Genomic DNA, 22,544 nt, shown 5'->3' on the forward strand with positions numbered 1-22,544 from the left:
CACCATTCACAGCTTTATTCTAAACTGTTATCTCCAAATGCAGATTGGCAGTGGTGCAAAAAAAAAGAATAAAGTTGGCATCGATTGTCTGCACTCATCGATGTGGTATTAAACTCCCCTTATTATCCATTTTCTGTCATGTACTGTACCTATCTACCAGCAGCAGGCTTTCCTCCCTGCTCTAGCTTGCATGGTTTTCATTTTGTTTCAGCCAATTTTCTCATATTTTGCCCCCAATCTTTATATATTTGAATATATAATTGAATAATTAATTGCTATGCGATATTTACAGTTATTACTTTATAAAAGTCATATTAAGTAATGCATGCCTTTGCTTAATACATTGACACTTTTTGGCCCCTGGGCCAAACCCCCATTAGCCTATTTATACTCTTCAGATTGATACTGGTGACCAGATTTTAGCATTGATATATTTTGGATTTGCACATTACTGCTAAGCCTTTTTACTTTTACATTTGCACTCTTCTCATTTCATTTTGTGACTGCTGCAAAGCAATTTCCCTCAGGATAAATAAAGTTTTTTCTGATCTAGTTGATCAAAGATAAATAAAACTGTGTTTGGATGAATTTATAATTGTTCTCCTTTTTTAATTTAGCCTTCAGGTTATTTTTCTTTACATTCTTTAATATTTAAATACCATATTTCAGAATCCATTCAACTTCAGAGAACCAGCACAGACAGACCTATCCTTCTGTTGCTGACCAAGACAAGGAAAAAAAACCTATTAACCTGATTAGACAAGATTCTGTTAAATGTTTCCCAGGTCTTGAAAAACTAAAGAATTGAAGCTGCATATTTTATTAGCATTTTATTAAATTTGAAAATTTGAAAATCTTCCAATGACTGTGCTGAACACATTGTGGACATGAGGCTAAAGCCAACTGTGTTACTGAATGTGGAGCATAGATTTTACTTGTGAAAAACCAGCGGAGGTTAATTTTGATTCAATGTTATTTCAAAATAAAATAATTGACAATGACATTACCCTATCTCATTGGCAAGTTGTCTTTTTTTTATTTACAAATGTCAATACACAGAGACAAATAGTAGAAGGTACATGTGAAACATTGTCCTATCAGATGGTCTACAGACTGTGGATGATAGTTCGGTTCTTGAGGCTCTGGACATACTCTTTGGCCTGATCAAAGCTCGTCTTCTCCTCTGTTTTGGGCGGCGAGCCCTCAACCAGCTTGACAAAGTAGTGACAGTAGACTTTGTCCATGATGCCAAACATCCCTCGGCCATGGTAACGGATCCGCTTCAAGTACTTCCCTTTGCCCGAGTAGGACTCAGCTGCAGGAGGGAAGCAGGAGGGGACGGTGTGTGATTAAAGAGCGGGTGAGATAAACAGAGAGAGAAAGATAAGGTACATAGTAACTCATTCAATTTGTAGAGGTGCCTTTGAGTGAAAACAGGTCAAAATAACAGCAATTGTCCTGAGTTTAGGCTTATCTGTAATAACGTCTGTAACTCCACATAATTTACTCACTCTGCATTTGACCTCAAAACAAATCCACTGCTTTTTTAAAGTATTCATTACTGGTTCCCCCTCCTACTGAAGGTCATTTTCCCCACTCTTGGATTAATGTTTTTTTTTGAAAATTGCTTTTGGCAGCATGCGATGACAGCATGTGACAACTAATGAGATTTTTGGGAAGTTTGGGAAGCAAAAGCATTTAATTTGCAAGGCTAAATCTTTGGCCTGCACTAGAGTGGCGTTGCTGCCGGCCAGTCTTATCTTTCTACACTGAGTTTTCCTTTAATAATGGCCATCAATGTTTACATTAAAATCCTTGTGTTAAAGGGATTTTGTCCACAGAAACCAAAGAGGGCTTTGAATTTGAAACAAAATACAAATATTGAGTTGTGAATAAATACGTATATATTTTACAAGATATTGACTGTTGTAAAACTGTCATGAAAGGTATAATACTGCTAATTGCTCATTTGATGTCAGTATGACTATCAACAGATCATCATTTTCACTGTCTCTGTTGCATGCGTCCTGCTGAAAAAAAATGCAAGCTGTGTGGCTGCTAACACGATAGCTGAAATGAAAAGCAAGAGGTTCTGAGACACACAGTCATTGTGGTCCGGCCGTTAGCCATTCAGCTACCTGAGGTTATGTTTTGTTAATAACGTGAGATAGTGCACACGGTGAAACCCATCAGTGCTGCACACACTTACCTACATACAAGTTGGATTTGTACTCTACATTGTAAATTTTGACCGCCATATCCTGAGCTTCCTCTAGAACCTGAACAAACAAACAAACAAAGAGATGTAACCATATCCATCAATAAATGCACTTCTAGTGCACATGTGTGATGTCAAAACAATGCATGAATATACAACAACTCAGTGAACAAAACATAAACAGTGATGAAAACATTTAAATTACACAGGAATTTAATAACATTTATTTGTGACTGCTGTGTCTAATTAATTAAACACACACACACAGACACATAGAGACACACACACACAGGCCAACAGTAAGGATGGGTGAACATGCAGCTTCAAACCTCTTTCATGATCTTCGCCCCTTTCTTGTCACTGAACTCCAGCTGTGCAATGGCCTGATCAATGCTCATCCCTCGGATCTATGAAGAAAAACAAACAGTGAGATGAAACAACACAATCAACGTTTCTTCTACGGCAGTGGAAGAGCAGCAGGACAGGAGTGTGTTGCAGTGCTGCTGCACTAATCTTGAAATTTTCTCTCAGTTGACTGTCATCAACAGGCACCTCTGTCAATGCCTGTTTGAAACGACTGGTCAACTGGTGCACAATAACAAAAAAAGGAAAGTTAATATTTACTTTACTTGAAGATGCAATATTGCAATATTTCTTGCTATGGGTCTCACCATTTTGGCCAGGTACCACATCTTGTCTTTGCTGTATTTAATCTGCCTTCTGCTGTGGTGGATCTCCTGAAGAAAAAACAAACAAAAAAAACACAACAAAGTATTTGGATATTAGTAGAGACAAGAGCGAACTTTTGTACTCTTTAAGGGATATGGAAATGATCGCTCAGTTTACTCAAACATATATATATATATATAACTCTGAGAACAGCAATCTAAAGAAACTCCATAACTGTTCATTTATTTTATAGACTCGGCTTCCTGCAGGTGACAACTGACTGGGAAATCCCCTTAGTCTGCACTTCATTGACATAAAGACTTACTGCTGGTCTGCGAGGCTCATCTGGGAGCTGAGGTGGAAACATCCTCTTGTTCCTTCTCTCCCAGTCCTGTGCTTCCAGTGCACTGCTGGTGTGGAGACATGAGAGCTGCTGAGGACCGCCACCCAAAACCTGTAACCTTGGGAGACAATTAGAAAAGGGGAAAATCATTCTTAATTGCATGTGTGTGCTGCAGAAACGACACACACACTCAAACAAAAAAACTAGGCTTACTGTCGACAGATCATCCAAAATAGACATTCCCTTCCATCATATGATCAGCAGGTACAATACTGGACCCATCTCTCCTCGCTCATTATCCGTTCTAATTTCTGCCCTGTGGGGTGATGCTACAGGTTTTTGTCTACTAAAACATTCTGCTTTAAGAACATAATCCCCCTTTGAAATAAGGGCTCTGAACTCTGCCTCCTGGTTTACAATATACATCCGCATTTATGCATCATGCAGTGAACATTCAGCTAAAATACGAAATCTATCATTAATTCCCCATTGATAAGGCTTTTATTGTATTACATATTTGCCCAATAACAGCATATCACTTGCCACTTTTTGTGAATTTCAAATTCAACTTAAAATAGTGTGTATGCACACTTAAAATTAACAACACACCCACACACACAAACATATATATGTATATATATTATTACAATTTATGAAATAATCAGTTAAAAAAGACCCACCTGGAAGATATCATTGCATCATCGTTACTTGTTACATTACCAGACAGCAAAATGTATTACATAATAAGTGAAGTTGGGTTTGGGTTTATTACATTTTTGATCGTCTTAAGTGCTAGTTTAATTGCTTTTTGGGTGTTATCGCATTTTCAGACAATTATTACATTACTGAGAGCTACATGAGTAAAATAAAATAGTCATCACTTTCATGTTCAAAACACAACACTCCGAAAGTGACTCTCATAACGTCACTTGCCAAAAAATATGTTATTTCAGCGTATTCATAAATTGACGTGGGCGGTTTTCACGGTGACAGATTAACTATTGAAACATTTGTCCTTCTGCATTGACAGTCGCAGCTAAGCGACGTTAGCCATGATGCTCTGCTAATGTCGATGTTCTTACCTTGATTGTAGCACCCCAGATATATTCCTGATAAAAGCCATACCTGAAAACAAGCATGATTCGGTTACAACGTCGTCAGCAGACACAATAAATGCCAGAACATGAAATCTGTTGACAGTTTATCTGCAATTCTCTTACCACGTCCTGTCATTGCAGTCGCCATGTTGCATTTTCACGACGCTACTGTGTCCGCTTTACGGTAGTAATGTTTACAGTGTTGACAGCGAAGCTTGTTTTGCTATTGACGTCTTCACTGCATATGGTACCCATAAAATTTGCTTAATTGTGATCATTTTAAATTGTCTAAGCAGTCATTTCCAAAAAAGAAGTGTTGAAAAAAGCTGACCTTTGATAAAGCAAAGTCAACATGATTTGACCTAGATAGGTTGCCGTACTCGGCACCGGCAGTCTTTACGACACCACGCTAGCCGTACGGCCGGTAGTGTAGTCGCTACGACAGTGCAGGTAACGTGATTAGTTTGCCTTTGCTTTATCAGACTTTATTAGAGAATCAGTTAGTTTTAAAGTGTGCGAGGCATCATGCACGAGAGGTCGCTCCCCGCCTCTCCCAACTGGTACTGCTCCCGCTGCAGTGACGTCAACAGCAGCGGTTTACTGGGAGTCGGAGCCAAAAACATCATCTATTTGATTGACGTGTCTGCATCCTCGTGCAGGGTCGTAGGTGAGTCTGCTGTCACCACTGGACATCACCAACACAGGGGACACTCAGGCACTTACCCTTCAGCCTCTGTAGGGCCAAAAGTTATATCACATGCACGTTTTTTTGTCAAAATCAAGGTGATCAGATCACCTCAGGTGTGATGATTGCAGCATGATTTGACTGAAATGTATAGTTAAAGGTTAAGTTAAAGTATCACCTTTGAACTGATTTATTGAGCATTTGCTGAAATTATCAGACGATTATTGGTATGACCATTTTGTAATTGAGGATGTTTAACCAGTATTGTAGTGTACCAGTATTGTATTCTCAGGTATTTGTACTTTGTGTTAGTCGTTACTTCTACTTTACTACTATATCCTGGTGAAAAAAACAAAACAAACTTTTTACTTCTACATTTATCTGACAACTTTAGTTACTAGTTGTTCACAAATAAAGATTTTGCATAATAATCAAGATGTTATTATGTATGAAGTAAGTCTTTCTACAGTTCATACAAGTACAAGCTAAAAACATACTCTAAAACATCCCATAATGCAGCTCAATAGCATATTTTCTTAGAATCACCCAGTTCCACACAACTCCAGTTTGAAATATAGGCTTTTTGTTATAAATTTGAGTTCACAATGTCAGACCCACGTAACCCTGATGACATCACAATGACATCTCAGGCTTTAGACTTAGAAAAGCTCTTTCAGAGCCAAAGAGCTGAGCAGTTTTCCATGTAATTTGTGGGCACAATTAGTGTAATGCTCTTTTATTGAAAAATCACAGGTTAATTGATAGTGGAAATAATCTTAATTTGCAGCTAAAGCCGCTGGTTACTTTCATGATTGATTATCTATTTATCTATCTATCATTTGTCAACATATTGATCAGTCATGTAACTGTTGCAGCACCTAAAATGTTTTTAGTTCTGCTGTGTGAATCAAATTCAAACCAAACATTCAGACCATCACTCCAAACGTCTTTTTGCCATTTAATCAAGCAGAGACATCACAGTCTTGTTCCTCGGTTTTGGCATTGTATGGCCTTGTCTGTCTTTGCTTCATGATAACAAGCTGATGTCCAGCCCTGTGTTTTGCAGGTGAGCTTGTCGGCCATAAAGACTTGGTGTCGGGCTTTTCATTCTGTCAGCATGCGGGGCAGAGCCACATCTGTGTCAGCTCCTCCACTGATGGGAGTGTTCGCTTCTGGGATTCAGACAACAAGGTTCTCATAAGAGAGCATGCAGCTCATCAGGTGAGTGTCGACATTTCTGTTCTGTTGTGTCTTTGCAACAGAAACGTTGCGTTTTCATGACATGCTGGTGCCCCCTGCTGGCTGCAGTCAGCTCTGCCGCAGCAGAAATAACCAGGAGTCAGAGTTCCCAGTTCTGATGCTGAGGTTTTTAGAACTGTTGAAGCAGATAGATGATCCCGTCAGTTATGCCATCACACATTTTGGTTTCACATTTCTGTGTTGTCATGGTGAGAGTGTACTCCTGAGCTGGTCTGAAGATGGAAAACTAACCATCTGAGCTCGACAGAATGTGGAGGACAGTTTTTACTCTGCGGGAGGACAAATGGCAACAATTCCTACAGTTGCCTTCCAAACGTCTCCTCTGTAGCAATACAATGACTCTCTCGAGGGTATTTTTGCAACAGTTGTCAAGGTTAGGTAGGGTATTGCTGATTTAGTTACCATTATTTGCTTCAAATTATGCCCTTAAGGGATAATTTGTCTGTGGTTTGATCCAAAAAATAAAAGTCACAGGCTGAAAGGACAGTTAGGCTTCAATCTTTGAGAACGGATCCAGGCCCGCAATAGGTCTGAATTTATGATCATAAATAAACCCAACAATGTAAGTAGATTGTTTGTTTGTTTTTTTGTGTAAATTTATCATGTCCTCTTTCAGTTAATGTTCAGCTAGAACTGATAACAAAATTGTCCCGCTGTTTCTAATATTAGTTTTAAGAATAATATTAAGGCATTTATAAATGTTACAATTTTCATGCCAAAAATGGAAAAGATTTAAAAAAAACTGACAGTATAAAAGCCATGAATCAATAGGATGTCACTACAGCTGTTCTTCCATACACACAGAGCCCTGTCGCAGCAGTGCACTGGTCTCCAGTGGATAAAAACCTGGTGGTGTCGGGAGATGAGAAGGGCATTGTGGTCTGTCACTGGAACAACACAGGAGACACCGCCAGCTTTTTCCCAGAGCCTAGGACAATCTTCTGTCTCACCTGCTCTCCCCACACCTGGAGCTCCGTGGCTGTGGGGTAAGAAGACCAGACAGAGCACAATTCACTCTGTTGGATCTCAGCTCTCCAAATGGTTTATTGAAGAAATTCGAAACTGGCCCAAAAATAGTGGAGCTCAGTTTGGTTATCAACCTAGATAGAAATATTTACTTACTCTCAAAAAGTCTACCAAATTCTACCTAAAGTGGCTGAGACAGTACTGTCATCATTCTGTCTAAGGTACAAAGATGGGATGATCGTGCTGATTGATGTGAGTAAGAAAGGCGAGGTGATGCACCGTCTCCGTGGACACGATGATGAGATACACTCGCTGGCGTGGTCGCCGGTGGCCAGTGAGGATGCCCTCTACAGCAGACCTGAAGACAGTGAAGGTAGCAGTATGCTCCTACATTGATTTGGTCCAAGCAGCAGTTATTTGAATGCAGTATTGTATTTTTTTTCAATTCTACAATAATAACTACATTTTGGTTGAAAAATGCTATACAAACTTTTCATGTAAAAAGTGTACACATGAATTTTTTCATCCTCTAGCAATCAGCAGCGTGTGTATAGGAGACACAAAGGGCTGCTATCTTGCATCTGGAAGCAAAGACCAGACAATAAGGATATGGAGTACAGCGAGAGGAAAAGGTAAAAGTTTCAGCTGAAGTTTGACCAGCATCCTTGTCTTAATGCAGATGTTGGGGCTGCAGCTGCAAACAGCTAAAATGTTGTGTTATTCATTATTGTGTCCCAACGACTCTTCATCTTTAAGTGAAAAGGCCATGACAGTGTATCTGTAGGTTGTTAACAAACCCCAAGTATATTGTTACAGTATTTAATTGTTTATAAAAAAGAAAGAAATAATTTTCACCATGACCATGTTCAGGAAAAAAGTGCAGAAAGTCTGAATATATTTTAGGCTTAAACCTGAATTTTATTGCATAAGATTGATATGAAAAAAGCTAAATGTAGCTTTATTTTTCCCAATTCATTTACTCCATTTTCTTGTGTAATCCTCTCACCTCTGGCAGGTGTGATGACTCTGAAGCTGCCTTATCTGAAGAAAAGAGGCTTTGCAGTCGACCCCGGGGTCAAAGAGAGACTTTGGCTCCACGTCCACTGGCCGAAGGGACGACCAACACATCTTGTGTCCAGCTGCTTTAGGTACACAGCACAGCAACAGCAGAGCTCAGTAATCAGTCAGTAGTGTCTTTAACAGTGTTGGATTTGACACATATATATGATCTACTGTTTTGAATTCATAAACCATTTTCTGCTCAACAGCAGCCTCTGGTTTTAGTTTTTATCAGTAGGGTACAAAAAATCCATTACAGCGACTTTGAAACTGGGAAGTCAGTTTTTTAATTTCTCACAGTATTTTGTCTTCATGAGTCATGATATTCTGCAGTTGCAAGCAAGGGCTCATCAATTATTCTCAAGTTGTAGTTTGTCAGCCAACTTGCCAGCAAGTTTGGTTTAAGAACCTTTTTACTGCGTGTTAATTTAACCTTTGTGTTAGCTGGGACGTCTGCTACAATCACAATGCCTCTTTGCAGAGTACACTGACTAACATGACAGCAATAAACAGCGGATGATTCATAATTTTTTAATTGGCTTTTTCATTTGCTGTGCACTGGGATTTTCAGATATAATTTCTCACAAGGGGCAATAAACTCAGTAACAGTTCAGTAAAAAGGGGCCATGTGAGAAACAAAAACATCCATACTGTACAGAGACACTAGTTATCTTAAAACGCTTCAAGTAGTCATAAGCAAACTTGACTTACTTGTATATATTGTGTGTGTGTGTGTGTGTGTGCGCGCGCGCGCGTTTTCAGTGGTGAGTTGGTGATGTGGGACTTGACCAGGACAGGGAAGCAGAGATGGACTCTGTTTGGGACATCCTCAGAGGGTCAAAACCACAGCAGGATCATCTTCAACGTGAGTTCAGTTCACCTGCAGGACGACAGAGAGCTGCTCTTCAGCACCTCAATGGACAGAGAGGTAGGTTGCCCGTTGTGGTCTTGCACATAACGGAAAAGTTAACTTTTGTATTTCATGTTTATTTGTATAGGGAAAAGTTAGACTTAAAACTGATGTCACACACTACAGCATTAGTAGCTAATTTGCAATGCCCGTCCCTAGATGGGCCTTTAAAAATAAATACATGACTTAACAACTACATAAAATACTGTACAGACATGATTTGACACAATTTAAAGCACAAACTATGACACAAAACAATAAACATCATCAACACAAATCTTTTTTGGGACTGATACTAAATCACAAGTCAGGCCTTGACAAAGAAAGTCTACGATTTTAGAAAGTAGGGAAGATATTAAATTTCAAAGTCAGGTTTTGATAAAAAAAAAAAAAGGAATGTAAGAAGCTAGGATAAAATGTTCTTGTGTATGAAAACAGAAGATTTGTCTTTTTCTTTAATTTCATGTATTCATTTACATATTCAAAGAACACATTATTCTGCGAAAGATTTGTGAATATGCTCATATCTGCTGGTGCTAGCTGGAAACTTAAAAATAATACTCTGGAGTGGAAAGTGTTCATGTAAAGTTTACCTCTAAATTATTGTCTCCAAAATTTGATTGAAAGCTGGTTCATGGTGTTGCAGGGATGCTTTTAGCTAACTGACGTATCAGAGGAGTGGTGTATTGCAAAGAGCCTTGACTTGACTTGACTTTTTATTTTCCAGATTAAATGTTGGGACCTGACCTCTCTGGACTGCTGCTGGACTCTGCCCACCCTGGGAGGTTTTGTCTACGCCCTGACCTTCTCCCCTGTGGGTGCAGGGTGTCTGGCACTGGGTGTCGGTGACAGCATGATCCGGGTGTGGAACACACTGACCACCCAGAACCAGTACGACACCAGGTCCTTCTGGCAGGGCATCAAGTCCAAGGTCACAGCGGTAAGATGTTTTTTGTTGAACAAAGCATTTAATCTCATTGTTTTATCTTTTATATGTATGAAATATACAGAAGAATAATCTCCTGTACGTAGCAGCCCTAAAAAAGTTGACAGAATAGTTGTATTTCTATCTGTATGCTGTAATTTATTAGGAGATGTCAGAGCAGCGAGAAAAACACACAAAGAAAACAGTGAAATTTTTCTTCTATCTAAATGTCTTCTTTTGAATAAAATGCTTCACTGAGCTGCTGATAAGACCACACTCACTCTTATCAGCTGCCCGCAGCTGTAAAATTCAAAAGGACATTTGTAAACTTGCTGTGATTTAGACTTTAAGTTATCATTTTGAACATCCTTTAATTTTTCACAGGAATCTTTAAACCCTCATCACATCTGAGGTTGATGACAGTGGCTGAATGATATTGGGCATCTAATGAAAAGCTAATATCAACCTGACACACCTATTTCACTTTGTCGCTTAGAGCATACAGAGCGTCTATGACGACTTTGTTGAGAGGATTAATATGATTATGTTAGATTTCAATATTTTGTTTTGCATGAAGTGCCTTCCATTATCAACAGCCGTTACTCATTTTAGAAACTTAGATGGCTCAAATATAAGATTAAGTATATTAACAATTTTTTTTATTCACTGCAGCTGGCGTGGCACCCCAAAAAAGAAGGATCTTTGTCTTTTGGAACAGACGATGGTAAAGTTGGTATCTACGATGTCTTCTCAAACAAGTAAGATTCAGTATTTTAGATATGTTTTTTCTTTTTTATATGGTTGTTTACCATCAAACTAAACAGGACATCTTTAAAACTGATTATGGGCATCATTTTTAACTTTAAAAAGAAATAAGTGTTGTGATTAAAGGACTTTCCTGAAAGTTGCGAAGTTTAACCACACATGGACCCCCAGCAAAAACAAAGAGGGCCTTTTGGATTCTTCCCAGAACCCCTCAAGGCCCATGACTCCCATTTCCTTGCTGCTATCTATGTCATGTATTCCTGACTGGGCATTTGTTCTGCTTCATCTCCTCCCAGGCCTCCTCAGATATCGAGTTCCTATCACAAAAAAACAGTGTACACGCTGGCCTGGGGACCCCCACTACCCCCAATGTCATTTGGTAAGTTCCTAATGAACTTTTAGCAACTGCTGCTGTTTCCTCTGAACGCTCTGACCCAGCAAAAACACTTGGCGGTGGGACGCCAAAAAGCATCGAGTCAGCGAAAAAGCCCAAACATCTCTGCACGCCCTTCTGTAATCGACTCTGTAATTGAATGAGCTGAGAAAACACTTACTGCTCACCTCCCCCCTCTTCAGCCGCTCCTTGGGAAATCAAGACGTAGGAAGTCAATTTTACCAGCTGTCGGCAGATGACATTTTGATTAGCGTATCAGTTGCACGGCTTCGAAGCCATAAACGTGATTGTTGCTGTGCCAACATTCTGCTGATAGCTCTTAAACGAACAAAAGCAGGCGCTTCTTTTGTTCACCCGCAGCCCTGACACCAGCTCAGCTCGCTTCATGTTTCTGGTGGAGTTCCATGATCTCTTTGGATCAGACTGTCAGGTTGACTTTCTTACTTTTAGTGTGCAGAAGAAACTTTTAGCTACTTCCTTCATCTCTGGATACCTAGAGACTGTCTCACTCCTTTTTGTTCTTTACATTTAAATAGTAAGTGCTTCTTGTAATAAGTTTGTTGTCAACTTATACAAGAACCAGGCTAAAACACATTGAACAGCATGGTTAAAACTAGATGAAACTTTTTTCTTTTTTTTTAAATAAACCATTTACTGTGTTTGAAAGTGTTAACAATGCGGGTAGTTTCCAGTATTCTGTAATTGGCCGCTGTAATGCAAAACTGCACAAACACAAAGCTGAACCAGGATTTAGTTCTGCAGTAAAATGAATAGTAACAGCACAGCCCTGTGTTTCTGTAGTGATGCTGGAGGTTAAAAAGGTTGCAATAACATTTGAAAAAGCTTTTATGCTATAGCGGGACACCAGCTGAAAGTGAAATGCAGTGTAATGAACTTCTTACTGAGTTAGCAGCACTTAAAAACAGTTTGACCTTCACAATGTTTAATTAGTTTAATTAACAAAATGCTCAACTCAGTTACTGAACCAAAAGGTTTTTAAAACACATTGTCTGTATTCTGTAGTAGATAATTAACCTGTAGCCCCGAAACCATCTTTAGTTCTGTCTTTGTTTTTGTGTATGATGTTCAGGTGCAGCAGGAGGAAAGACGCCCTACAGTCTGTACAGCTGCGCCGGCGAAGGAATCATCCTGCAGCACGATCCGTCTAAGCTGAGTGGAGAGGCGACGGACATTGACAAGCTGATCAGAGACACCAACAACATCAAGGTAGGAGGGAGGCTGATGTGATGATGATATTATTCTCGGGGGGCCATTTAACCTGCAATCTGTTGTCATGTGGTTACGTTTTTAAGAATGGGCTTTTAAATCGTTATTGCCATAATCTGCTCACTGAATAAGATAACATATTAGATGCTCTCATCTGATAACGTCATGCAACAGCAAAGTCAGTTTTACCTGTATGCAGCCATTGGGCCAGTTGTTGATTGATTGTTCCAGGTTTGTTCAAAATCCTGAATGGTTTAGTTCTTAAGTAGGTTAAATTGGTAAGACTTCATGCACACACTATGATGAGCAATACAATGATTATTACAGATTCAGAGAAATTAATTGACGTCAGTGTTCCTGCTATCCTTTCCTTGGGTATCTTTTACTTCTTTTAATGTCCTTTTATGTCCATGCACAGACTTCATAAACCCTTAATTGAACCAGAAGCACTTATCAGTGAAAACTGACATAACTTACAAACTCAGGGAACTTCACATAATACATTCACATATTTCATGTTCTCAGTGTCAAAACATTAATCGAGCAGATACCATGTCCGGTGCTCCGGGCTGAGACAGTTTGTTCCATGTTTTCTGCAGATTGTAAATGGAGGTGATTTGAATATGTTATGAAGGTGAACTCTGTTTCCCAACAGCACAAGCTGTCTCCACATACTGACCTCAGCTGGAAGCCAGATGGGAAAGTGGTTGCCATTGGTAACGAGGACGGGTGAGTGAACGGCTGGGCCTGACCCATCTCATAATAGACCATCAGCCTTTGGGGTCCTGCGAGGGACCAACTGTCTACTGACAGCGTGTAGTCTTTAGGCTACAGAATAATGGATTTGTTTGTGTGTGAACTGTTGTACTTAGCTAACTAGGTCACACTGAGTTACTACTGGATGACACAATGACTCATTTTAACACTTGAATATCCCAAACCAGAGAGATTCTTAGTAAATACTGAAGGACACAGCTGACTGTTACAGTGATTAAATGGACACAATACCATTAGTGTGTGATTTTTGATCTATGAGCGCTGGAGGATATCATCAAGTGTTATAGTTTGAATTTCTTCTTTTACTGACTCAGCACCTTACATGTTTTTTTCTGATTCTGTTTCCGAAAATACAGCTAATTTAATTGGTATTAAATTCACAATGCCAATTTTGTAATGAGGAGAAAATCAGTCGAACGAGACCAATCAAGTCCCTCATAATATGTCAAGTTTGTTAAGCTGTTTTTGCCTTTGTGTTTATGCTGCTGTCCCTTATAAACCAATTTTCAAGTTTGTCAAATAATCATATTTTGTCTTGGAAATACAATTACATTTGATTCCAATTTGAATTTCTTTTGTTTCATTTTTTCTACATCTGACCACATGCTCTCTGCTACAGGTGTATTGATGTGTATGAGGCTCCCAATCTGAAGCTGCTGTGCAGCATCCAGCAGCACCACAAGATCATCAACACGTTACGGTGGCATCACGACCACAGCTCCCCATCAGAGCTGCACTGCCTCCTGGCATCGGGCTCCAGCAATGCCATCGTCTACGTGCACGATCTCCGCTCCATCATAGGTGGGAGGACACCTCAGACATTGTATTTATCAGTTCGCCCTACGTTATTTTCTGAGAGCTTCCATTTTTCTACAAAGCCGAGTATTAATTAACATCAAATCTTGGATTTGTAACATTTTAAAAGCTCGGCAGATATTGACATGTTTTCCTGTTGCACAGAGAATTCTCCAGAAAGCCCTGTGGTGTTGACAGAACCGTATCGCAGGCTGTGTGGTCACACTGGTAAAATCACCGGCATGGCCTGGAGTCCACACCATGAAGCCCGACTGGTCACCGTCTCATATGATGGCACAGCCCAGGTCAGTATCAGGCCAGTGGGATGCGTATACACCCATAATAATGTTCCTGTCAGATGCACCACTCTCCTTTTTGAGGAATTTGGATTTGGGGTTACTTTCCCTCTAATCAATGGATCTTTCTCTTTTTCTGATTTTTGATGTTGAATGTATTTGTTCTGTTCAGGTGTGGGATGTGCTGCAGGAGGCGGCTGTATCTAACTACAGGGGTCACGTTGGTTATCTTCTGTGCGTTGACTGGTCGCCTGTCGATCCGGATGTGATCTGGACTGGAGGGAAGGACTTTACCCTGCAGGAGTGGAGAGTCTCTAAACAAGAATTCACAAAGCCACCTAAAGGTGAACAATTGCTTAAAGTTATGTCTCTCTTGCTGACTTGTAGTGTAACCAGCACACTGTCTCATTAACATGCTTATCCTCTCAGGGAAAAAGATGGTCGAACTGAAGGAGAAGATGAAGGTTAATCCCAAGCAGAAAAGGAAGAACAAGAAGGCATCAGGGACCGGAGGAGCTGCGACACCGGAGATGAACGGAGAGTCCCTTACAGGAGGAGAGAAGGCAGCGACAGGAAAGGAGCTGTCTGGTGAAGATGAGGAAGATGAAGTCAGCTCAACAAACAGTTCTGTACCTCCATCAGGTAAGAGCAGTTGCAGATTTGAGAATTGAGATCGTTTGGCCTTTAGTGTATAGCCAACTAAAAAAATGAAATTTTGTTTCAGCCGCTTTTGAGATGCAAAGAAAATCCTCGACTGCCGTAAAGGGCAAAGAAAAAACAGGTCTGTACTTCTATAAAACAGCTTCAACTGAGTGTAATTTATGTTTTGGTGTATATATGGGTTTGTATGTAAATGTATGCATGTGTTTGTCTCCAGACTTAAACTTGCTAAAGAAGAAGAAGCCTCGTTCCATGCTACCCATCAGTACCTCCATGGACCATCGGCCCAAAGAGGATCTGCTGCAAGACTGCATCACTCTTGCTTCTGTCAAACACAGCAGTGGTGAGACTGAGTCTGCTTTGGAGTTTGGCGCAGTTTATTGGGTTGTCGAGTGATTATAAGACAGTTTAGAACAGCAATTTACCGATGTTTTTGTGGTTTCCAGTGCCCCCTGCAGGCTGTGTCCCAGGTCAGGGAGAGCACATCCATCTGGGCTTGTTCTCTGACAGACAGGCTCTGTACCGCATGTTTGAGGCAGAAGGTATGTTATTTTTCTTATCCTGGTGTAAGGCTTCCATCTTCATGTCCTTCAGGGATTCATTAACTTTTTTTAATCTGTCCATTTATACTTTCCTGAGTTTAATAATCACACCTGACACCTTTTAGGTACCGTGAACATGAGCATAATGCACACAGTCAGTGCTAAATCAAAACGCTTTGTGTGCTCCTGATAGAGTTCATAGTATTAAATCATGTCAGGAATATTAATATCCACTTCAGTTTTCAGATGTATCAGTGAAGTCATTGGGTCTAATGTCTTGTTCTTCAGAGGAGGGTCATTTGGAGGCGGGTCACTACGACTCAGTAGTGTACCTGCGGCTGTGGAGTGGAGACCTGGACGGGGCACTGCAGCTTGCAACAGAGAAAGGAGAACTGAATGACCACCTGCTCTCCATCGCTCCTATGGGTAAAGACCTGTCATGTTGATTTAAAGGGGATGTTATGCTCATTTTTAGGTTCATACTTGTATTTTGGGTTTCTGCTAGAACATGTTTACTTGCTTTATTCTTCAAAAAAACAATTTATTTTCCTCATACTGTCTGTGTTTAAACACTTGTATTCACTTGCTCCCAAAAAAAGTCCAGTCTGCTCTTATTGGTCAGTGTTTTTGGGTCTACCATATCTCTACACCATCACTGCAACCAGGAAATTAGTGTAACAGAATATAAGCACTTTCTACTGTGTAAAATCACTAATGAAAGCTTCAAAACACAAACAGACATGTTTGAGCAGGAATGTGATCCTAAATCAGGGATAAAGTACCCCTGTTAAAAATCAGTGCAATCTGACAAGTTCCAGCAGGAACATAATCTGAAATCAAGGAGAAGCCTTTCAGATATTGCAGAAAATTAATGTGTGTTTTCTCCTCCAGCTGGTTATGAGGTGTGGAGCAGGACAGTAGAGGCCTTCGTCAAGCAGCTGTGTCTGCAGGAGCAGTATCTGAAGGCAGCGTCCCACTTGCTGTCAGTCAACAAGGTGTATGAGGCCGTCGACCTGCTCCGTTCTCACAGGCTCTACAGGTTCACTTTTTTCATCTTTTAATTTTTAATGAGCATTTTTAAATATTTGCTTCCCGCTGTCATTTACTTTTACTCGTATACCTACACCCTATTCTGCAAAGTCTATTTGCTTCTCACCATTGGTTATGTTGCAAAAACGATTGGAAAATGAAATTACTTTTCTATTTCAACTTTGTTGTGATTCCAATGAATTGATAAGACGATGCTTTTGGTTTTTGTCATGCTGATCTTGGCAGGCCTCTTGTTTTCAGTGCTGTCTGCAGGTGGTGTTTGTTTATATGCGAACAAAACAGATCTGTGTGTGTTTTCTGTCAGGGAGGCCATAGCTCTGGTCAAAGCCAGGCTGCCAGCAGATGAGCCTGTCCTGAAGGAGCTGTACACCTGCTGGGCCGCTGTGCTGGAAAAGGATGGACATTTCTCTGCAGCTGCTAAATGGTGAGAACTTGAGGGATTTGTGGAATTATGTCCTCTTATCCTTTTTTATGGTTAAATAGGCATTGTAAAATAATTATATCAAATGATATTCAAATACATTATTTAAACTTATCTTTTATATTTGTTTTACTTTGTCTGATAGTTACCTGGCTGCAGGGGCCAGTTTCGATGCTGCAAAAGTCATTGCCAGAAAGAATGACATCTCTTCGCTAAGTACAGCGGCTAGTCTTGCGCGAGTCTCAGGAGAGGTCGCTCTGGCTCAGTCACTGGCACTGCGGTGCGCTAAAGACCTTGCTGATGGTCAAGACTGGATTGGAGCCCAAGAGGTCCTGAGCTCACAGGAGAGCCTGCTGGTCAGTGGCAAAAACTGCATGAAACAGAAAAAAAAAACATTTCTGCAGCAGAAAATCATTTGGATTTTTAGTGCATTTTGTCAATTTGAGAAGGAAAAAACAGTCTTTGTTTGAAATCCTCAGAATTCATAAACCAATGCAAACAAAGACAAACCAAAAAGAGTTGGAACCACTGCACTATTCCTTTGAAATATTACATTTATTAGCCTTGACTTCATAATATGGCACACAAATCAGTTTTCTTCCCAAATTGCGATAAAAAGAACAGAAAATAATAACATTAAAATAAATAAATAAAAAAGGCAGTTTGTTTCCCTTTTTTTGATTGAAAGTCTGAACATCTTTTTTATATTTGTGAAAATGTAATCATCGTTGACACAAAGAATTGTTTCAATACTCTGCAGGCCTACCGGCTGCATCTCTGTGTCGCTGAGCTGCTGGCTGCGACATTGGCAGACTCTCAAATTGTAACACAGCCCTGCGTCTCCGGTCACCCGTGGGCCTCTCCGAGTGAGCATCACATCAGCATCTTGGACCAAGTTAGAGATGTGTGGGAGGAGCATTTTGGTGTTTCGCAAAAGTCAGTAGGACACTGCAGCGTTGCAGCTCTCCTGCAGGAGCTGAAGTCTGTGGAGAGTCCATCACCCACCTCCAACATTCCACTCAGACAGGTACAGAGTACTCAAACTGCTTAATTGATTTTATGCAGCATTTTTCAGATGTACATTAGTTAAAAAGGGCAATCAACCAAATAAATTGACCTCATCACAGTTCTAACTGTTTTTTTTTTATCTGACTTTCTTTATGTGCTCGTTTGGTGCTTGTGTTTCAATCATCTTCAGGTTCAGCTGTATGCATCCCTCCATCTGACCCGTGCTCTGTTGAACTGGTTATTAGACGATGATGGACAACTGATAAAGGAGTTGTGGCAGGCGGTGGCTTGGCTCAGGGATGCCGGACACTTCTCTGTCTCTGCAAAGCTCTGCAGGCTGCTGTTCCCTGATGGTACATCTGTCTGTCTAATGAAACAATAATTTCTGAACTTGGTGCAACACAAATGTTTCAATATTTAAATCAGATATTGGCTTATCATATCATATCATAACATATCAGCAATGTCATTTAAATGTAAATTATTAAAGTGTAAATTAAACAGTGTATTTAGAGTCATCAAGCCTTAAGCTTTAATCTGAAAGATTTCTGTTTTGGTTGATTTGGAGAGACCCTGTGGTGACTAGTCACAACATGATTTAGATCCAAATGTCAAAATAGAAATCAGAAAAAAATGCTTTTTGAGTATTTATCAGATTAAACAGGGCATTTGAAAATGTCACATTTAAGCTCTGGGAAATTGTGAGGGGACTCTTCACTATTTTTGCCATTTTTAAGACAAAGCAATTATTTGATCAGTTAGTAGATTAACAGAAATGTGTATTAGTTGCAGCCATAATGCATTAATTTGATTTCTAATCTGAAACTAGAGCTGTCAATCTAACACCAATGTTTTTTTCTCTTTCTCTCTTATTAGGTGAAGTTAGTGTTTGTTCCAGGATACATCCCAAAATACTTCATCACACAGAAGAGGAACCCAAAGCTGCTTCCAACAGTCTACAGGCTTTTGTCTGTTACTATCGTCTCTACCAACAATGGTGGAGCAACTCTGTCCAGACGAAGAGCAGATCTTCCCTCTCCACAGCTGATGGAGATGAGGTGAAGGATTTAGTCGTGAATGGAGTAGCAGCATGTGAAGGAGGTGTCTGCTCAGCGACCAGGAGGTTTGATAAACTGGACTTTGATGCATCTCTCCTCCTGTCTGAGCCTCACGCTGCCTTTCAGGCCATTCAGAGGTCAATGAGAGAGATTCAGGAGCGGCTGGCAGCCATGGTGCTGAAACATGGCAGAGCCCAGGCAGGGCAGATTGAATCTGGGGAGAAAGAGGCAGATCGGCCCACACAGATGTCCAATACCAGAAGGTCATCAGACAGCCAGGGGTCCACTGATGCAGGCCAGTGGTAAGGGCTCTGTTGTAGGTTACAATGATAGGCTCATTTGTTTTCTTTTTCAGTTTGAAATGTTTGTAAGATTGTCACCTGAGTCTAATGTGTCTTAAAGGTTAAGAAGACAATTTCCATATCAATAGCTGTGCCCACCCCAACACTCATTAGACTAGTCAGTGAAAAGAACAGCAACTAACAAATGCATTTCACAAGCTGTGTCGCATTATAAAGGTTTTCTAACAGCACCGCAAGAGCTGTCAATGTGTACAACTGCTATCCATGGCTAGTATGTCATCCAAAATAGCATAAAAAACACTTTATAGTATGCTGTCAAAAATAGCATAAAAAACGTAGTATAATATGCCATCCAAAATTGCAAAGGGAAAGTCATAGTGTAGTATGTTGTCCAAAATAGCATGTCATTAGTATAGTATGTTATTTAAAATTGTATAAAAAGTCATAGAACAGCATGCACAATGGCATTCAAAAGTCATAGTGTAATATGACTTTCAAGATAGCATGAAAAGGTCACAGTGCAGTATGTTATTCAAAGTACATGAACATTTGCAACTCAGACTCACTCTCCTCGTTTAAAAATGAACTCATGATCCACCTTTTCAAAAAAGCCTACATTGCCTGTCTCCTACTGCGTCCCCAAATCTGAACGTTCATATCCTCTCAATTTTGCTTTGATATTCTGTTCTTGTATCTGTTCTGTTCATGGAAGCATTTTTCATTATTTTGAATTATCTTTTTTGCTTCTGTATTTGTTTTTTCTTTTTGCAAAATAGCATGAAAAAGTCGTAGTATAGCATGTCGTCCAAAATGACAAAAAAAGTTATAGTATTGCATGTTGTCCAAAATAGCACATAAAATAGTCATAGGATAGTATGTTGTAGAATTTCATGATTGTCATATCAACCATCTGCATTTTCTTTCACTCAGGCCTGAGGACCAGGACACTCTACTCTATTTGTCTACCAAGATGTCTGAACACCAGAAACAGCTGGCTGATCTGCCAGATACAATCAAGGTACAACTTCCTTCACAAACCTAGTATGAGGTTAGAAAGGGCCAGCATCCTCTGTATTTAACCTTTGGCTACTTTTGGCTACTACTTTGGCTTCTCTGGAAACGAAAGTCTCCCTGTTAGATGTACCTGAAAATTGTGGTGTAACAGTGGTGTAATACAGAGAATACTTGAATACTCAAGCAGGGGTTAGATTTGGGCTGAAAATTAACTCCTGAAGCATTAAAGCCTCTGTGAAGTAAATCTTTGATGAAGATGTGCCATTCACATGTTTCAGATTTCACCAAATCACTGCTGGTGAACATGTTTTTCTGTGTTCCCTGTCAGATATATCCTCATCCAGACGTTCTTGAATGCTGCCTGGTTCTCCTGCACCTGAGAAATTCTTCACAGTCTGTCAGTGAATCCCTCCAACAAAAGGCCAAAGATCTGCTCCAACAATATGGCACAACTCCCTCTCTCCTCAAAGCCTCTCAGCGATTCCTCACCTAAATGTTTCATTAATATACTGACAGAAGCACTTCTACTGTACAGCATTTTGTTGAATAAAAAATGATCTTTAAAAACAAAATGATGTTCAAACATCATGGTTTTGTTTGACTCTATTTTCAGAAAGTCTTAAGGAAAGATATTTGTCAGTGCTGTGTGCCTTGGGGCTGGAAGACTTGAAATTTGACAGTATTTTGCAGTTTTTGTGTTACTTCAAAGGACATTTTCCATCCATTCCATTCAAAAAGGTTTAACTGATCGTATATAAAGCAAATACAAACATCATCAAAAACGTCATAGTATAGTATGTTGTCAAAAAATCATCAAAAACATCATAGTATAGTATGCTGTCCAAAAATGATAGAAAATGTCATAGTATAGTATGTCGCTCAAAAATCATCAAAACCATCATAGTTTAGTGTTTTGCTCAAAAATACTAACTATTATGTTTTTTGGGCCATTTTTGTAACATTATATGCTATGGCATGTTTCAGCATGCAATGTTTTGTAGTTTTTAGTTGTTTAATACTGTTTTTAGTATGACTTTTTTGCCATAGTATAGCCTTGCCTTTTTTTCCACATGCCATATTACAGTGTTTTTGGCCATTTTTGCAGCATTCTATTTTATAGCCTGTTTCAGCATGCGATGTGTTGTCGTTTTCAAGTGTTTGAAGTTTTTTTGGGACGACATCTTTTGACATTTTTGTCATACTAAAGCCTTGCTTGTTTGGTCATTTATTTAACATGCTATATTATGGTGTTTTTGACATTTTTGCAAGTTTTATTGTCATGGCGTTTCTCAGTATGATATTTTATGTTGTTTTAAGGTCTTTAAAGCTCTTTTTGGGACATGTCATTTTTGCCATACTATAGCCTTGCGTTTGGTCATTTTTTCGTCATGGTATATAATGGTGTGTTTGGCCATTTTTGCAAGTTTTATTTCTATGGTGTTTCTCAGCACCATATTTTATGCTGTTTTGAGTTGTTTTCAGCTGTTTTTGGGAAACGTCATTTTTTGACATTTTTGGCATGCTAATAGCCTTGCTTTTTTGATCATTTTTTTCACCATGTTATATTTTTGTGTTTTGGCCATTTTTGCAACTTTTATTGCTATGGCCTGTCCCAGCACGCTATTATATGCTGTTTGATGTGTTTTCAGCTGGTTTTGGGACGTAATTTTTTGACATTTTTGCCATACTGTCACGGCTGGTTACTGGACCCAAATGCAAAACACGAACCGATCTCAGTCTTTCAGAGGCTTTATTTACAAAAGCAGGATTAATCACAATCTCAACAAAGTCCAAGGAGAAGAATGTCCAATTCGGTGATCCATCGGGTCGACCCCCGGAACGAGTCGAACCGACGACGAGGCTCTGACAGGGAACCCACCGGGAGAGCAGAGCAGGTGAGTCGAGGAGACCAGCCGATCTCACTCCAGCGATTGCGGGTCTCTCAGATGAGCAGGCTCGCTGAGTGCCACCTCCTCTCGGGGAACAGGGATGAGGAAAGCGCAGGTCGAACTCAGAGTCAAGATACAGAAGGCAGGTCGGATCACCGGGACGGAGACAGAGCGGGTTGGTCAGAGACGAGCAATTCGGCAACAGGCAGACAAA

The 22,544-nt window shown here is 39.9% G+C and overlaps 2 protein-coding genes across 2 annotated transcripts; one reads left to right on the plus strand and one right to left on the minus strand.

The window, feature by feature from the left end:
• Window positions 1-1,013: 1,013 nt before the first annotated feature.
• Window positions 1,014-4,613, minus strand: mrpl22 (mitochondrial ribosomal protein L22). The gene is made up of 7 exons (XM_042499669.2): window positions 4,451-4,613; window positions 4,313-4,355; window positions 3,213-3,348; window positions 2,890-2,955; window positions 2,548-2,625; window positions 2,210-2,279; window positions 1,014-1,315 (listed from the first exon to the last, which is right to left on the minus strand). Exons 1-7 carry the CDS (start codon window positions 4,473-4,475, stop codon window positions 1,107-1,109), a joined length of 627 nt encoding a protein of 208 aa, XP_042355603.1. The 5' UTR covers window positions 4,476-4,613; the 3' UTR covers window positions 1,014-1,106.
• Window positions 4,614-4,722: 109 nt separating this feature from the next.
• On the plus strand, window positions 4,723-21,013 carry gemin5 (gem (nuclear organelle) associated protein 5). Its single transcript, XM_042498894.2, has 28 exons — window positions 4,723-4,994; window positions 6,079-6,233; window positions 7,077-7,258; window positions 7,460-7,611; window positions 7,772-7,870; window positions 8,254-8,386; window positions 9,060-9,225; window positions 9,935-10,147; window positions 10,805-10,890; window positions 11,194-11,276; window positions 12,382-12,518; window positions 13,174-13,247; window positions 13,915-14,096; window positions 14,256-14,395; window positions 14,559-14,730; window positions 14,816-15,028; window positions 15,111-15,167; window positions 15,264-15,389; window positions 15,493-15,588; window positions 15,877-16,014; window positions 16,480-16,627; window positions 16,943-17,062; window positions 17,205-17,415; window positions 17,820-18,086; window positions 18,258-18,420; window positions 18,944-19,427; window positions 20,358-20,445; window positions 20,770-21,013. Exons 1-28 carry the CDS (start codon window positions 4,853-4,855, stop codon window positions 20,932-20,934), a joined length of 4,392 nt encoding a protein of 1,463 aa, XP_042354828.2. The 5' UTR covers window positions 4,723-4,852; the 3' UTR covers window positions 20,935-21,013.
• Window positions 21,014-22,544: the final 1,531 nt, after the last annotated feature.

The sequence above is a fragment of the Plectropomus leopardus genome, chromosome 15 (assembly GCF_026936395.1).
Source record: "Plectropomus leopardus strain MGB_pleo_1.0 chromosome 15, ASM2693639v1, whole genome shotgun sequence".
NCBI classification, from domain to species: Eukaryota; Metazoa; Chordata; class Actinopteri; order Perciformes; family Serranidae; genus Plectropomus; species Plectropomus leopardus.

Coding starts and splice junctions, on each gene's coding strand:
- mrpl22 (XM_042499669.2), bottom strand. CDS start 4,475: ATGGCGACTGCAATGACAGGACGTG. Junction 2,280..2,547: donor GGGCGAAGATCATGAAAGAG/GTTTGAAGCTGC, acceptor TTGTTTGTTCAG/GTTCTAGAGGAAGCTCAGGA. Junction 1,316..2,209: donor CAAATCCAACTTGTATGTAG/GTAAGTGTGTGC, acceptor TCCCTCCTGCAG/CTGAGTCCTACTCGGGCAAA.
- gemin5 (XM_042498894.2), top strand. CDS start 4,853: ATGCACGAGAGGTCGCTCCCCGCCTCTCCCAACTGGTACTGCTCCCGC. Junction 13,248..13,914: donor GCCATTGGTAACGAGGACGG/GTGAGTGAACGG, acceptor TCTCTGCTACAG/GTGTATTGATGTGTATGAGG. Junction 15,589..15,876: donor CCGCATGTTTGAGGCAGAAG/GTATGTTATTTT, acceptor CTTGTTCTTCAG/AGGAGGGTCATTTGGAGGCG.